A 16081-nucleotide genomic window follows, 5' to 3' on the forward strand; every position below is an offset into this window, starting at 1 on the left:
TGAGCTTTAGCAAAGTATTTAGTTATTTGGTAAGCCATCTGTTTTTATTAGGTTTCTGGAACACAGAGATTAAGGAGAACAGTTTGTTTTGTGCTGGGAAAAGGATGATTGTCAGTGTATTAGCAGCTTTCTCTGGAGCATCTATATATAGTACTGGTAACCAGTCAAACTGCAAGAAAGAGATCTAAAATTACTTTTTTATTTTTGAAGTTTTGGAGTATTTCATAATTTTTAAACTTAGAGTGATATTCATAGCCTGGGAGCTTGTAGCTATGCATATATGCAAGTAAGCTAAGCTAAGCACAGGTTTTTCATGGTGAATAAGGAAATGTCAAAACATTTACAAAAACATGACTACTATTGACAAAAGCATAAACTACCTAAAGATAAGTGTTCAGTACATACAAAGGACTACATGAAAGTAGTAGGCTGCATGTTACTTTGTATATATTAAGATACTGTGGATGGACTCTGCTATGGACTCTGATGCTTGAAAGACCTAAAGCAAGGAGTGGACTGCATAGCTATTATTATTAATATTTTTAAAAATTAAAGGGATTTAAAAAACGTTATATAGGAGCATCCTTATGTGGAAACCCTGTTGGTTAGTTTAAAAAATAGAAAGGGGGGATAGGAAAGATTGAAAATGGGGGGGCTGAACAAAGAAGAAACACAGCAGGAAACACATGAATATGGTTGGAGGAGGTGTGAGAGGATGGGCCAATGGTTTTGGCAGGGGATAGATATATTTTCATTTGTTTACATGAGATGGTAGTGTGGATGGGAATAGGTCAGAGGGTATTGGTGAAAGGATAAGGAAGGAGGGCTGAGGAGGTGTCAGCAGGAGCCCCAGTTCAAAGAGCTTCAAGCATTTCCACAGCTTGATGCTGGTAGTGCAGTGGAGGACTCTGATATTGAAGGGGTAGAGGCTTATGTTGGTGCAGTGCTTGGCCCAACTGAGTCAGTGTGTCTTCAACCCTCTGAAGACAGTCTTTGACTGGCTGAATATGCCTGTCTACAACCTGATCCTCAGCCAAGTCCCGATGCCCCTGTTCAGTGTGGCTTGCCAAGCTGCAACATACCTAGGTGCTTGCACACTGATCCTGCCGAAACATCCCTGGACAGGCAGAGGGTGAGCACTCCCTAACCAAGGATGTGTGTGCCTTGGCTACTCCAGAGGATTTTAGATCTGAAAAAAAATGAACATAAATGAGAGATGAAGGGAAATAATAAAGGAGAAAGGAATGCATAATTAAAACACCAAAACAATAAAAAGGTGGGTGGGGCACAGAAGAGAAATTACTCACAAATTCACACATTATGTTGCACAGCATGCCGTTTCTTACTTTAAAACATTTTTTATAAATCTTTATTGAAGTAAAACAGAATGTAGAGGAAGTGTTTATGCAGTCTTTGGATGAAAACTTATGGGAAGTGCTTATGCAAATTTGGCAGGAGAGTGTTATGCTGTCTCATTCTGGTGGGGTTTACATGTTGCAGTCTGCTCCACAAACATAATAATCATATTTGGGTCTGATATGCATTTCTTTGCAGTATTGCACTGAAAACACCCTTTATAAATACTTACAAGTTATAAAACCAATTAAAAGCAGAATACTGCAGTTTCTATATTGACATGTCTTTTACATTTGACTGCACTAATCTACTAAATGCACTCTTCTGCTTCAGTTAATATTAATTATTTCTTTATAAACAGCCATAAAATAAGTTAAAGACAGAATATTGCACTATATACTGACATATCTCTCACTCTTGCAGTAATGTACTCAATGCACTCTAGTGCTTTTACCATGGTTTATAAATTATTTCCCTATATCTATAATGAAAGTAGTTAAAAACACATTACTATGTACTACTTTATTCATGTTTACCAGCTTCATCAACCAGTGTTGCATTTCTTCTTTACTGCTGTCATCAGTTGTAGGCGCTTTGTTAAAAGTAACTTGTTGTTTACTTGTATTTCACTTTTTGTTCCTTAACATTAGTTATATGACTAGTACTTATTTACAATGCATTCCATTCACTACAATACTCTCGCTTACTATGTGTTTGCTGAACATATATTATTATCTGAGCTCTCCTCTTATGCCCCTTCCTCCCTGTACTGCAAGAAATAAACAAATTGATGCACTTTTGGTAGAATGGGGTTTAGAAATATTTTGCTTTGCAAGTAACGGTTTGTAAATTGTAATCAGCCAGAAGTTATTCACACACCAAAAAAGTAGCAATTCAAGGAAGGTTTTAGTTCCTTAACTGGTCAAAAGTGTGTGCCTTGATAGCTTACTGCCTAAGCATGTAAGTGTGATGATTTAAACTGTGTAAAAGAACTGGTCATTTCTCATGGCCATTCTTTTGACACTGCAGTCCTCACTGCACCCCACCTCCAACTTCCATTCTATGATGTGTTGCCCTTTTGACAGTTCAGCCGTCTTATATGTGCAGTTAATGACTATCTTTTACAATTATTGCACTAATAAGTTATTTTCTAGCCTATACAAACAAAATCCTTTCTTTAAAAAAACACTTGTCTGCAAGTAATTTAGCTGGAGCCTAAGGTACTGCAATGGTGTTGTTGTTGTTGTGTCTTTCGGCTTTTCCCGGTTAGGGGTCGCCACAGTGGAACTCCGGTCTGCTAATGATTGGCAGTTGATTTTTACATGCTGAGTTGCCAGCCCTAATGCACAACCGTCAACGAAGGTACGCCCATTCACGCATGTCTCCACGCAGAAGACGCGCTAGCTGAAAATCAAACCGGACAGTGTCTTACTGTGAGGCAACAGCGCTACCGCAGCACCACCACCAGTACTGCAATACTGTAGGAAATTATTATGAGGAAATGCAAATATTTTTTCTTTGCTTCTTGCATAAATACATGAGCAAGTAAGTGTACTTCTGCAGATATATATCTGTGATTTACAGACATATATGTGCAGATTATTTTATTCATACATACATGACATTTGCAATTTTATGGACAATTATGTTATCCCTTAAACATTCCATATACTTGGATACAGTTATAGTTCTGTGTACAGACAGGTTTATGCTTTCCTTGCATAATAATAATAATAATAATAATAATAATAATAATAATAATAATAATAATAATAATAATAATAATTCTGATAAATACCTGCAGTTATGAAAACTTCTTATAGTTAATTTTAGGTATGTATAATATGTGTAATTGATCTATCCATAAATGAAATGTTAGGAAAATTACCACATTTATGTAATGATTTGGTGGCTGGTGTAGAAAATTTTGAAAAAAACTGTTGTCATGAGGAAAGCCAAAAATTAAGAGACATATAACAGCCTATCAATATAGAGCAGCTTATTCTATTTCAAATGAGTATGCCAATTGTAAATATGAATTTGCTAAGGAACATAATACTACTTTAAATCAAGAAGAACCTTCAGAGGTCTCCATAGCTCCTAACGTCAGAAGTGAATCTTTAATAGAAGCAACTGGAGAGGAGGCAACCACAGAAGAATGGAAAAAACAACACAGAGCAAGAACAAGTAGTTCAAACATGTTAACTGAGATTGTGGAATTACATTTGTATTCCCCAGAACACCCTAAAACTACAAGTATTTTGGAAGAATCAAAAAAACTACTAATGAGGCAAAAGGGCAAAGTCATTCGTCCAACTGAAAAAGAGGAGCGAGTGGAGCACTGAGGACTTTTAAAAATGTACTCTACCAGTGAGTCCAAATTTAACTGCTGTAAATTTGTCTAACTTTAATTTAAAGCCAGAACATTATCGTTTGTTAAAATCAGTGCTAAATTTTGTTCCCGGTCATGAAGTAGACATCAGGAAAACAATTTTGGTTTTAAAGATTTTTACACATAAGTTAAACCTTAGTTATATATTTAAGGAAGTTATTGTGCATGGCATGTTATGTAAGCCTTTTACATTTAACTCTGTTTTAAACAATACTATTTAAGTGTTCAAGCAGGTATGCAAAAGAGATATAATGTACCTTTGGTCAAAAAGATCTGGCAATGTGTTTTTTAACTTGATTGATAAAGAAAATAATGTTTTCTATGAGGTTAAAAAAGGAAAATAATCTACAAATTATGAAAGCAGACAATGGTGAATTAGTTTTAATGAATAATAATGATTATAGAGAAGGTAGTAATGAAATGTTAATTAATGTAAATGAATATAAAGAGGTTACTTTACATTTTATACATAAGCATTATAGAATGGTAAGATCAGTCTTATTCAAATTATTAATGAATGGTGAAATAAATCATGACCTATATTAGTTTTGTAATATTGAGAATCCACAAACTGGAATTCTATTCAGGATTCCAAAATGACATAAACATCCTGAAAAAACACCGTTCAGACCCATTGTTTCTGCTGCTAATAATATATGTGAAGCGACTGCTTTATACCTAGATATTATACTGCAACTGGCCTCTTGTTTGTATTGTTTTATCACAGTTTTACTGTGAAAATCTCCCAATTCCAGCTGTATATGTAGATCTGTAATTGCTTTGACTTGAAATGACTCAACAATCTTTGGCCACTACTGTGCGTCCCATTTAATGTGTGCAATAACTGCTGCCCTACTTTATATTAAATAATTCAAGTGCAGCTACTTATTAAAAGACTTAATACCTAAAAGCTCACTCTTGAGTGCTGTGTTGAATGGAACTGTAACTGCTGTCCCATGCTGTCCCACTGAATGTGTGTTACTCATAGAAAGACATAATATGCTAATCTCTTGCTCTTGAACATTGCATTTTACTGAACTGTAACTGTTGCCCCATTCTGTGCTTAACTTTAACCACTGTAATACTTGAAGCATCCTACTGCTGAAACCAAGGCCTCATTCTATACCTGCTGTGATATTTGGAATATTTAACTGCATTGCATTCACTGAACTGCAACTGCTGCCCCTTTCTATATCTTTTGTGATATTTAAAATCTATATCTGCTGTGATATTTGAAATATTTAACTGCATTGCGTTCACTGAATTGCACCTGCTGCCCCTTTCTATATCTGTTGTGATATTTAAAATCTATATCTGCTGTGATATTTGGAATATTTAACTGCATTGCATTCACTGAACTGAAACTGCTGCCCCTTTCTATATCTGTTGTGATATTTAAAATCTATATCTGCTGTGATATTTGGAATATTTAACTGTATTGCATTCACTGAACTGAAACTGCTGCCCCTTTCTATATCTGTTGTGATATTTAAAATATTCAACTGCATTGCAATTGCTGCCCCTTCCTGTGTTTAACCGCTGATACATCTGAAATTGTTTTTGCTTGTTCCTGAGCAATGTTTTGATTTTTTAACTGCTGATACATGCTGATACATTTGTAACATTCTATTGCTGATACATTTGTAACATTCTACTGCTGATACATTTGTAACATTCTACTGCTGATACTTTGTAACATTCTACTCCTCATTTCTGAAGTGCTGCATTTATAGAGATGCGATTTACTGCTTATGAAACAGGGTTTTTTTTCTTGCTGTTGCATTGCACTGTATCTGTGTTTTATGTTACACAACTAATTTAGTGTTTCTATCCCCCCTCATAGTCTACCTAGACCCTAGTGTTCCTGTTACATACACACCCACTTTAAGACTACACCCAGGTGGGTGTGGGCAGAACAGTATTAACAGCAGGAGGATATCACCCGTCACTGGGTGGGATCTTCAGTGCAAACATTAGTACACCTGTTTCATAATGAAAATCAAGTGATTCTTAGAGAAAGGTAAGACAAGCAGACAAGTTATATTTACAATTCAAGAGTCAAAAAAGATAATTGAAATGCTTATGCATAGCAAGTTGTTTGGTGGCACTGTGCCATTAGCAGACAATCACTAGGTACCCTTATGTTGCTGAATCTAATACTGCATATGTGATAGTGCCTATGGAGTATACAATGAAGTCCGACAGTACATTGCCACCAACAGTCTGGTAATTCATTAAACATCGTGTTTTTGCTTATCATCTGCATGTTGAATAAATGCTGAAGAGCAATAATTTCTGTATTCTGTGGGTTAGCATGAAGTGGGTGAAGGGAGGGATATCCCTCAACTGTATAAATTTAGAATTTGATGCCTATGGGAGGGTGGAGTTAATCATCTGCATGTTGGAAGAATAAGGCCCCATATCATCAGTTTTCAAGCATTATCACTTTGGTGTGATTAAACAAATGCGTCATGATAAATATAAATTTGAAACATAAAAATCAAGTGTATGACCAAGACTGAGCTGGTTGCAGTGTAAATAGATTTTAAATAAAAAGTGCATTGTTCTTATTTGTTACCTGAAAGTTTTAGTTGCACACTCTTCTTTTGCTGAGAAGTGATGCACATGGGTGCCAGATCTACCACTTTTGCACTTACAGACCTGTTGTCACACCTACCTGCATTCAGATAAGTGCAAGTCCTTATAGTATGGCACTGCAATAATTATATATATTTAACCCTTGACATTCCAAAAGTAATTGATACATTTGAAATTTGAATGAAAATCAGAAACAGCATCAGCTGAAATATAGACGAGAGTTGAATACCCAATGAAATGCATGTAGCCACACCAAAGATATAGTGTGGGATCAGAACTGGAGACAACACAGCACAATAGGTCCATGTAGCATATGTCAAACATGCCAGAGAAAAAGCTGAATGGGGAGAAAGGGACAAGTGCTTAAAGTACTCCAATGGTCAGCAAGGATGTACAGTGACAGAGTGTGAGATATATGGTAAGAGTATGGACAGTGGACTCCCTGTCAAGTTAGATCCACAGTGACAGATGCCTTTCATATGCTTGCCTAATATTAGGGTTCTGGGAAAAAGAGTCATACCAGTCACAATTATGCACTAAACTACAATGAGCCCAATGAGTGACAGACTATTGAGTTATTAAATGGGTAGGTGGATAATCAAAACTTATTTAAACAGTGAGAGGCTACACAAGTGCTGAGGAGAATACTGTAGACAAATGTAATACCAGTTTATATTATCTTTTAACAGCTGAGTATATACTTAAGTGAACACAGGTATGCAAGGTATCTACTGTGCAGGTACCCATAGCACCTCAAAACAGCATGTGTGAGGACTGCAGAAGGATATGCAGCCAAGCCAGGTATGGAAATATGGTACTTAAAGAAAGCTGTTGGTGTAATACAAACGTCCAGCAAGTCTTCAAAAGAAAAAAGGAGTCAGAAAAAATGGAGATAGAAAAGAGGCTAGGAGGGAATACTGGTTGGCACACAGAGAGGGTACGAAATGAGCTGTAATAGAAAACAACAGGGCATCAGAGGCACTCTGCCAGCTTCTAGAAAGTGACTTAATAGGTGGCACAAACAAACTCTATCAGGTTGCAAGGCAAAGACAGAAAATTAAAGAAAATAGCCAGACATCCTTCAAAAGGGATGTCAGCAACAAACTGTTCACCAGTCCACAGGACATCAAAGACAGATGGAAGGAGTACTTCCAGCAGATTTTAAATGAAGACAACCCCAAAGAAGCTGTATTGTTCCAGATACAGCTACAATAAAAGAAGTGGAGGAGCCCACCATAAAAGAAGTAAGAAAAGCACTAAATGAAGCCAGGGAAAGCAGCAGGCTCAGGCGAGGCTGCACTAGATATGATCAAGATACTGGGTGAGATAGGGGAGAAGTAGCTCCTGAGGGTACTCATAGCAGTATGGACTGAAAGATATATAGTATCTCAGATGACTGCAGAATAAGCACACTAGTGCTAATGTTCAAGAACAAGGGAGACATTCACAACTGTGGCCAGTATAGTGATATCACATTCCCATCACACTGCATGAAAGTTCTGGATAGGGTGATAAGCAAATACTCACAGTAGTGGCAAGTAAGTAAGATGGAAGATGAGCAGTGCAGCACAACTGACTTGATGCTTGCAGCGAGACAGGTGCTTGAGAAGATGGTAGAAATGAGAAAGGAGTCCAAATGGGAATTCATAGACTTGGAGAAAGCATATGACAAGGTCTCAAGAAAGCCGATGCAGGCAGTCTTATAGTACCAGAAACATTGGTAGAATGAATGCAGGCTATGTAGAAGGACCCAATGAGTGGACAGACAGACATGGAGACAGTTGACACAACACCCTGACCCCATGGAAAAAATGGGAAAAGGGGAGTTTATGAGGAGGAGGATTATGAACTCTAAATGCTCTGGTATAACGTTTTCTGTAGTATACCCTTATAGGGCAAATGATAATAGGGGCACACCACTTTTTCTGTAGTATACCCTCATAGGGCAAATGATAATAGGGAGTCTACAACTTTTTCTTACTTCGGGTTTTAGGGTAATGATTCCTCCCATGCTTTTCAAATTTCAGGTAGACATATATTTAGCCATATGCTCCTGTAAGATTCCTCATCTGCATACATTCCTTAAGAATCACAGAATCCCTCATTTGGAATTGCTTAAGTCTATGACAGCTTCACAAACTCTGGGAATCCCCTTATTCTGAGAAAACACTTCCTAGGAAACTGGAAGAATATAAGGATGGGAGAGGAGAGTGTAGAAGGGAAATAAGGGAGGGAGGAAGGGCAAAAGAAATTTTAAAAGCTAGTGGATAAGGAAACGTCGTCACTGCAGCTATGAAATGTATATGCACTGTAGCATTCTTTGCAGCTTTTAAAATACAATTCCACAAGTAAGTTCACTAAGAGATTCAAAGAGTTTGTTCCACAGCTTAGATAGAAAAGAACATGAAGATTCCGGAAGGTGGTTGTTGTAATAGTCTAGGAAAGGTATCAGCAACTGGACATGAGGCAATGAAGTTGTATATAGCATTTAATAACAGACTGAACTGAAAAGCATCTATTAAGTGCATATATCAAACAAGTTATAACAATTTGTTCTGAATGGCTGTAATACAGGGGATTACGAATGCTCTTTAGATCATAGCCAGTCTATATGCTCATGGAATGATTCACAGAAACACATAGCAACCTGAAGTTCTGAGTGCAGATCTCATCTTAACTCTTTGCAATGCACTGGGGATTTAATTGGCATGATGTATTACCAAAAAAAATAGTGTAGCAATATGAGCTGCCTGACAGTTGTAAAAGCTGTAACACACCTGGTGTTATCAGGTAAATGGCATCCAGAAGCAATCAGTTTCTATGTATTATTTGTATAGCAGTGCGAGGCGTGTTAGGGCTTTCAAAGCTATAAACAGGTTTCCAATGCAGTTCTGTGGTGACCTCTGTGTGTATCAGGTTAATAGTAAACATGCAGGTAATTTCCTTACAAGGTAATACTCTTGTCTAATACTAAAGAAGTTCTGAACGAACTGAATTAAATTATCATGCAATACATTGAATAAATTGATTATAGTCCAAAAAATTGTTATAGCAAGATTTATTTGTAAACACTTTGCAATAAAAGCTTGTTACTGTCAGGTGGTTACATGTAAACCTCACTATAACAATATTTTTTCATGATTTTGTAGTACAATGAGTATGTCCCATGTATTACATGATGATTATGTTCAAGTCATTTGGAGCTTTTTTTTTTTTTTTTTTTTGGTACTAAGGAAGAGTGAATGGCCACGGTGGTGCAGCAGTTAGCATTGTCACCTCACAGTAATAGGTTCTCCCGTTCGATTCTCAGCTGGAGTGCCTTCTGTGTGCAGTCTGCATGTCCTCCTCGTGGTCGAGTGACATTTAAAGACATGCAGGTAGGTGTGTGCATGAATGGGAGTGCCTTCTTTGAAGGCTGGGCATTGGGCTGGCAACTTGGCACTGTAAAACTCCACTGCCAATCATTAGTGGACCGGAGTTCCACTGTGGAGACCTCTAACCGGGAAAAGCCAAAAGACATTACTTTTACTAAGGAAGACTGAAACCTGCTTAGGAGATTAGTGCAAGCTAAGTTACTCTATTATAGATGTTAAGCTGGACAAACTGCAGGTTGACAGTCATACCATAAACATGGAATAGGTTGACAGATAGTAATGGCTGTAGTTATGTGTGCATTGTCTCGAAGAAAGGATTTGTCAGACAGTCCAAGCTTTTGACTGTTTTTCTGACAACTTTGATTTTTGATTATGATCCAAATCAGTTTCAAATTTCAACAGCTTCAGCAGTTCTTTCATTGTTTTGATGTTTTATGAAGGTTGATGAGTGAGACAGGAAGTGATGTATTGAACAGAATAACATAATTTCCATTTTACTTGAGTTATTTAGGAGGCCTAAGTCTGCTGGCCAGTTTTAGATATTAGTAAAATGTGACTGTAAACGGGCTAAGACTTCAGTGGATGACTTAGCTGAGATAACTCATCAGCACACTCTATAAGAAAAGCAGGGTGAGGGCAGGAAGAGTGCTAATAAAGAAGCTAAGAGGGCAGGTTGAAAAACAGATGCATGAGGGACACTACAATAGGTCTCAGAAGGGACATGTTTTCATTGTAGATGACTGTCTGTTAGAGATGCATTAAAAAATCTGAGGTAACTTGCAAAACAGCTCACTAGTTTGGATTCATGTTCATCACATGTATGGAAAGACAGCAAACTGAGGTGAAATCAAGTGTGAAAAGCTTTGAAGAGACATACTGACCCCTTCTGAAAAATTTCTGAACTGCAGTGAAGATTTCATAGAGAAATCAATAGTTTGTAAGAAATCACTTCTGGTCATTTACATATTTCATTTAAATGTTACTTGTCAGACTTGTGTCAGGCTTCTACATCCATTTCTATCAGCAAAGTCATGATTTCAATTTATTGTAGGGTCATCTTTTTGTTTGCTTGCATAGACTAATCACTTGAAGAGTGCACATAATGGATGAGTTATGGATTAAAGTATAACATTTTTAGGCGACATATAATGTGTTCTCACAGCTGCACACATATTCAATTCAATTAGTATTTTCTTAAGGTTAGCTATACTGAGGAAACTGGAGGAAAGTCTTTGGTTAAGCTATTGGAAGTGTGAAACTTGTTTTCATTAAGTGCAGCTGAAATAAGAATTGAATTGTACTGAATACGTTCTTATTAATTACTATGTCCATTTACAGAAATACTCATGAGCTGTATTTATTTAATCATAGATTTAGAAGTCCCAGTTCTAATGATTCTTTGTTTCATACTGATGATTGTGTGTGTCATATTCTACACATATCTGCATGTATTAGTGAGGATTATAGACACTGTTTTACATTTGAGCTTACTATAGTTACTATTAATTTTTCCATTAATTTGAAAGAAGCACTAGCCATTACAATCTGATTCCAGACGCATCATTAATACTGACTTGGTCATGAATTTCATCGTGAGTTGTGCATCTTCTTTTTGCAAGAAATCATGTGTGTTTAATATTATGCAAACTTTCTCCATTTTTCATTCTACCCTGACTGACGGATACTGTCTTATATCCTCTTTATGCATTTCAGATGTTTAATACTTTTGTAGCAACCTCAGTTCTTACTTTTTGTACTAACAGAAAATTATCAGCATTCATCTTAACATCACAGCATCCTAGGAATTATGCAAATTTCTCATTAAAATAACAGATATATCTGCACTTGATATCTAAGGTTATATAGAGAAACATCTAAGATTTCAGTAATGCAGAGTCAAATAAGAAATATATGAAAAAAATGAGTGCTTTAGTTCTTCAGAGCTCATCAGTGCACTTAAGTATTTCTTAGTTAATCACAGAAACAAGAGTTTATTTAACAGATATTAACAGTAAGCATCAGTGGAACATTTAAAAGCAAGCTCCAGAGCAAACAAAAAAAAAAGATTACCTATTGCAACTGATACAACTGATATTGAGGTTTTTTTGTATTATTATTTTGAGGTGGCAAAAGAGATTGTGAATGATTTTACAAGGAGAAAGTCACTTGCAGCCATTTTCACTGCAAGACATCTTAGAATTATGCATATTTGCCATGAAAAATGAAATATATTTCTTTGTTTTTTTTTTGTATATCTCTTTTTATTTTTAACCATAAACCATATCACAGCACCAGAGGTACATTTACATTGCACAGAGTAAAACGTTATTCATAGATAAAGATAGAATTATGATGTCAAGTATAGTACTAGTTATGCCATATTGACAAGAAACAAGTAACCATATGCAACCATGAATATTAGAGCTAACATTTCTAAAAAAGAAATTAACTCGAAAATAAATAAACTAGAGGCCCTTAAATATTGCATAAGGCCTACAAATTGGCAAAGTTGACAGTAGATACAGCTAGCCAAATTCATATAAGGCATGTATAAATGAACAATACAATGAGTAGTAGATTTATTAATATTATACTGTATTATACTAAAGTATCTTATGTATACTTCATGAGCATCACAAAGAAACTCTCACATGCCTGTACAACAAAATCTGCCAAAAGATCCCTTCAAGAGCATTTGATCGATTACTTAAATTAATGATTAAATGATACCATCATTATTTATCAGGTGCAGGCAGGACATGAAGTAAAAAATATAGCCATGAGGAAACATATCTGCAATGTACATAGATCTGCTCTAATAGGGATCCCACCCAGACTACATTGCCTGTTCCTATCATATTTACCCAGCCACTAATTGGGAGAAAACAGGCCAAAGCAGTCTGCTCACTAAAGAAGGAAAGGAATCGGGCTATTTTTCCTTGAGGCTATGAACTCTTCTGCTCTGTATCTATCTGTTACTATTCACCAGCACTACATTTCTGAACACTGTACCTAAAACAATATATATATATATATATATATATATATATATAGGAGCTTCTCATTCTCTAACCATTTACAATTAAATCTGTATTGTGTACAGTCAGTACTGCCATGTTTTAATGTACATCTGCTTTTTGTTATTATGAAAATTTGGCAGTCAGGAATGGACAAAGGTTTTCATATTAACACAAAACCTCAGCTATGATGTCAGCATACCCATATTCTACTTGCCATATTCACTCTTACCATGATTCTGCAAATTTCATCATCATCATCATCATCATCATCATCTGACCACTGTCACTTTTAGTGGTGTACATGCACTGACTCCCTGTAGGATATTCAATGCATTATAACCCAGACACATTTTCTGGTAAATTGTCAGGATTTGAGCCAGTAGTGAAAAATATCCTTTTGTGCTGCATTTTTAAGATGCAATTCAGGGATAGTGTAATGCATTGGGTGGCACAGTGGTGCAGCGGTTAACGTTGTCACCTCACAGCAAGAGGTTCTCTAGTTCGATTCTCGGCTGGGGTGTCTTCTGTGTGGAGTTTGCATGTTCTCCCTGTGTTCGCGTGGGTTTCCTCCAGGTACTCTGGTTTCCTCCCACATTCCAAAGACATGCATCTGGAGCATTTCTCCCCAGGCCTCCGCTGAAAACAGGCTCTGTGGAACCTAGTCGGACTTTCCCGGTCAACAAATGATAAATAAATAAATAAAATAAAAATTTTAATTAGTGGTAAGATTTTTATACTTTCCTTATTCCCGTGACTGTTAGCCATGAAATTCCTGTTGCCAACCTGCTCATTCATTTGTTACTCCTGGGTAATAGCCAGTTACAATGTATCAGTTATCCAAGCACCTAAGATGGCATTTTCATTTTGTTTCGGTAAAAGCTCCATATCTGTTACTGTGTACCCTCACTGGTGCGATGGCTGGCTATACTTGCTCCTGTGAGTATGGATTTCTACACAAACTACAAACATGTTTCCATGGACATGCAGCTTGGTAGAGCCAAGTGCATGTATCAGGTCTATAAGCTGTATATTTTGCATCATTCTCTGCATTAGGTGTAAGCATTGCAGGTAGCGGACATGCTTTTCTCACACAGGAAGGATGGATGGGTCTGCATCAGCCACTCATTTCCACCATCCCTTGTTACCTCATCTAGTGACTGTGTCACTAGTCAGTCACAGTTATCTGGGTTAAATGCATTGCTTCATCCCTTTGTGCTATAGAGCTACTGCAGATAAGAGTTACCTTCCTTCAGTCTTAAAAAAACATCTTTCTTCCAACCAATGAGTGTACTGTTAATCACAGATGCTTAGATGATTATTGTCGCTCATCCTACTGACTTGCAGCGAACGACTGGCACATCTTCTGCTGTGCTCACCGCAGTCCTTAACAATGTGCATCTAGGGCAGCCACTCCCTTCATGCCCGCACTGACTTTTACTTTGAGGGTCACACAAGGGTCTCAGCTCTCACATACCTGTACATTTGTGCACCACAGTTGAAGAGGATTGATCTGCACCCTGGAAATGTCACATGAAGTTGACACTAGACTCAGTTGCTATAATGGCAATAAAGGTCGTCTTCCTTTTCAGTGCAACAGGAGGTCCACAGACAAATATCAGTGCCCATATCTTCATCTGTCCTTCAGTCTATCATCCTGGCCTCTTTTCAAACTCATGTAGACAACATCATAGCTAGTGTCATCCCCTGCTGCAGTCTTTTGGCTCCATATTAATATTGTCTTTTGTTTTCTTAAATTTCCCCTCTTAATTTCTTTAAAGAAAATATTGCATATTTTATGGAAGTAATCCATACATTGTGCAACGGGTTATACTTTAAAAGTATAACTTTTCAGCAGAAAAAGTAAATGAAATAGCTGACTGCATAATCAAGTCTAAATTAACAGAGGTGGTTAAAATTAAACCCATTGTCTACGAGCATGACAAGTTAATGCGTGGTAAAACTTAAATTGGGGGGGGGTGGAAAAACAAAAGATGAGTGAATAAAGAATAACGGAAATGCATTGAATAAGTGGGTAGCAAAGTCAAGAAGCTGTGCATAAGAGACTAAAATTCTGATATGATGCTTGACAAAACAGTTGGGTTATACACTGACCTGTCAAAGTTTTAGCAGTAAATACACAATAGAACACAACATATATGTATATATTTGTTTTTCCATATTTGGTCATGCTGGAAATATTATGCAAAGTCCACTGCCAGTCTGAATTTTTAAGTCTGATGCAAACAAGTCAGAGCCATTATTAAATGATATGTTTGTAAAGTACTTACAGTGTGTGATATCAGGTGGCCCATATGGCTCAGACATATAAATTGCGGTGGGCTTCCCGACTTTTAGATATACTAAATCTGAAGTATTCTTCAATATTGCAACAGCTTCTTCATGGGTAACTTCTTCTAAGCTGTAGTTATTTACCTTTAAATAAAGGAGAAATGCAAGGATATAAATCAAGAGCCAAAACACAATTATCATGCAGTACAATTCTAATAAGAAATCTCTCTCTCTCTAGTACTTCTGCACATAATGATACATTTCACTATACTTGCATTATTGATGCATGCAACTATAATCCAGAAGATGAATTGACAGAAAGTAAATTATCCATATAGTTTTATTCTGGAATCTTAGTAGTGATAGCACAAGTGTGCGGCTTCATTATTTTAAGGAGATGAAAGATGAGAATAGAAGTATATCTGAATTCCATGGAAATTGATGATTTAGTCACCACACATTTTGCCAAACACTGTCTGACTGATAAGGGTTAGAAGTATGTGATATTGCGAATCTCATTCTGTACAATATTGAGAGCATGATGTCATTATGATGTAGAGCAATAGGTCTCCCCCTTGCATAGATGGGAATAGGTCTCTGCCTGCATAGATGGGAATAGGTCTCCCCCTGCATAGATGTGAATAGGTCTTCCCCTGCATAGATGGGAATATGTCTTCCCATGCATAGATGGGAATAGGTTTTCCATGCATAGATGGGACTATGTCTTCCCCTGCATAGATGGGAATAGGTCTCCCCCTGCATTGATGGGAATAGGTCTCCCCCTGCATAGATGGGAATAGGTCTCCCCCTACATAGATTGGAATAGGTCTCCACCTGTGTAGATGGGAATAGGTCTCCCATGCATAGAAGGGAATAGGTCTTCCCCTGCATAGATGGGAGTAGGCCTCCTCCTACATAGATTGATATAGCCCTCCTGCTACATAGATAGCAATAGGTCTCCCCTGCATAGATGGGAATATGTCTCCCCCTACATTGATGGGAATAGGTCTCCCCTACATAGATGGGGATAGGTCTCCCCCGCATAGATGGGA

At 37.0% G+C, this 16081-nt stretch overlaps 1 protein-coding gene across 9 annotated transcripts in view; it reads right to left on the reverse strand.

Moving 5' to 3' along the window:
* Window positions 1-16081, reverse strand: part of DLG2 (discs large MAGUK scaffold protein 2) — a 4792098-nt gene that overhangs the window by 1903214 nt on the left and 2872803 nt on the right. For all 9 annotated transcript variants that reach the window (XM_044071159.1, XM_044071154.1, XM_044071155.1 and 6 more), the window contains one exon: window positions 15029-15173. In XM_044071159.1, coding sequence (XP_043927094.1) covers window positions 15029-15173 — 145 coding nt within the window. The remainder of the gene's footprint in view (window positions 1-15028; window positions 15174-16081) is intronic.

This window comes from Protopterus annectens, chromosome 5.part0 (assembly GCF_019279795.1).
Source record: "Protopterus annectens isolate FY-2018-M chromosome 5.part0, PAN1.0, whole genome shotgun sequence".
NCBI lineage: Eukaryota > Metazoa > Chordata > Ceratodontiformes > Protopteridae > Protopterus > Protopterus annectens.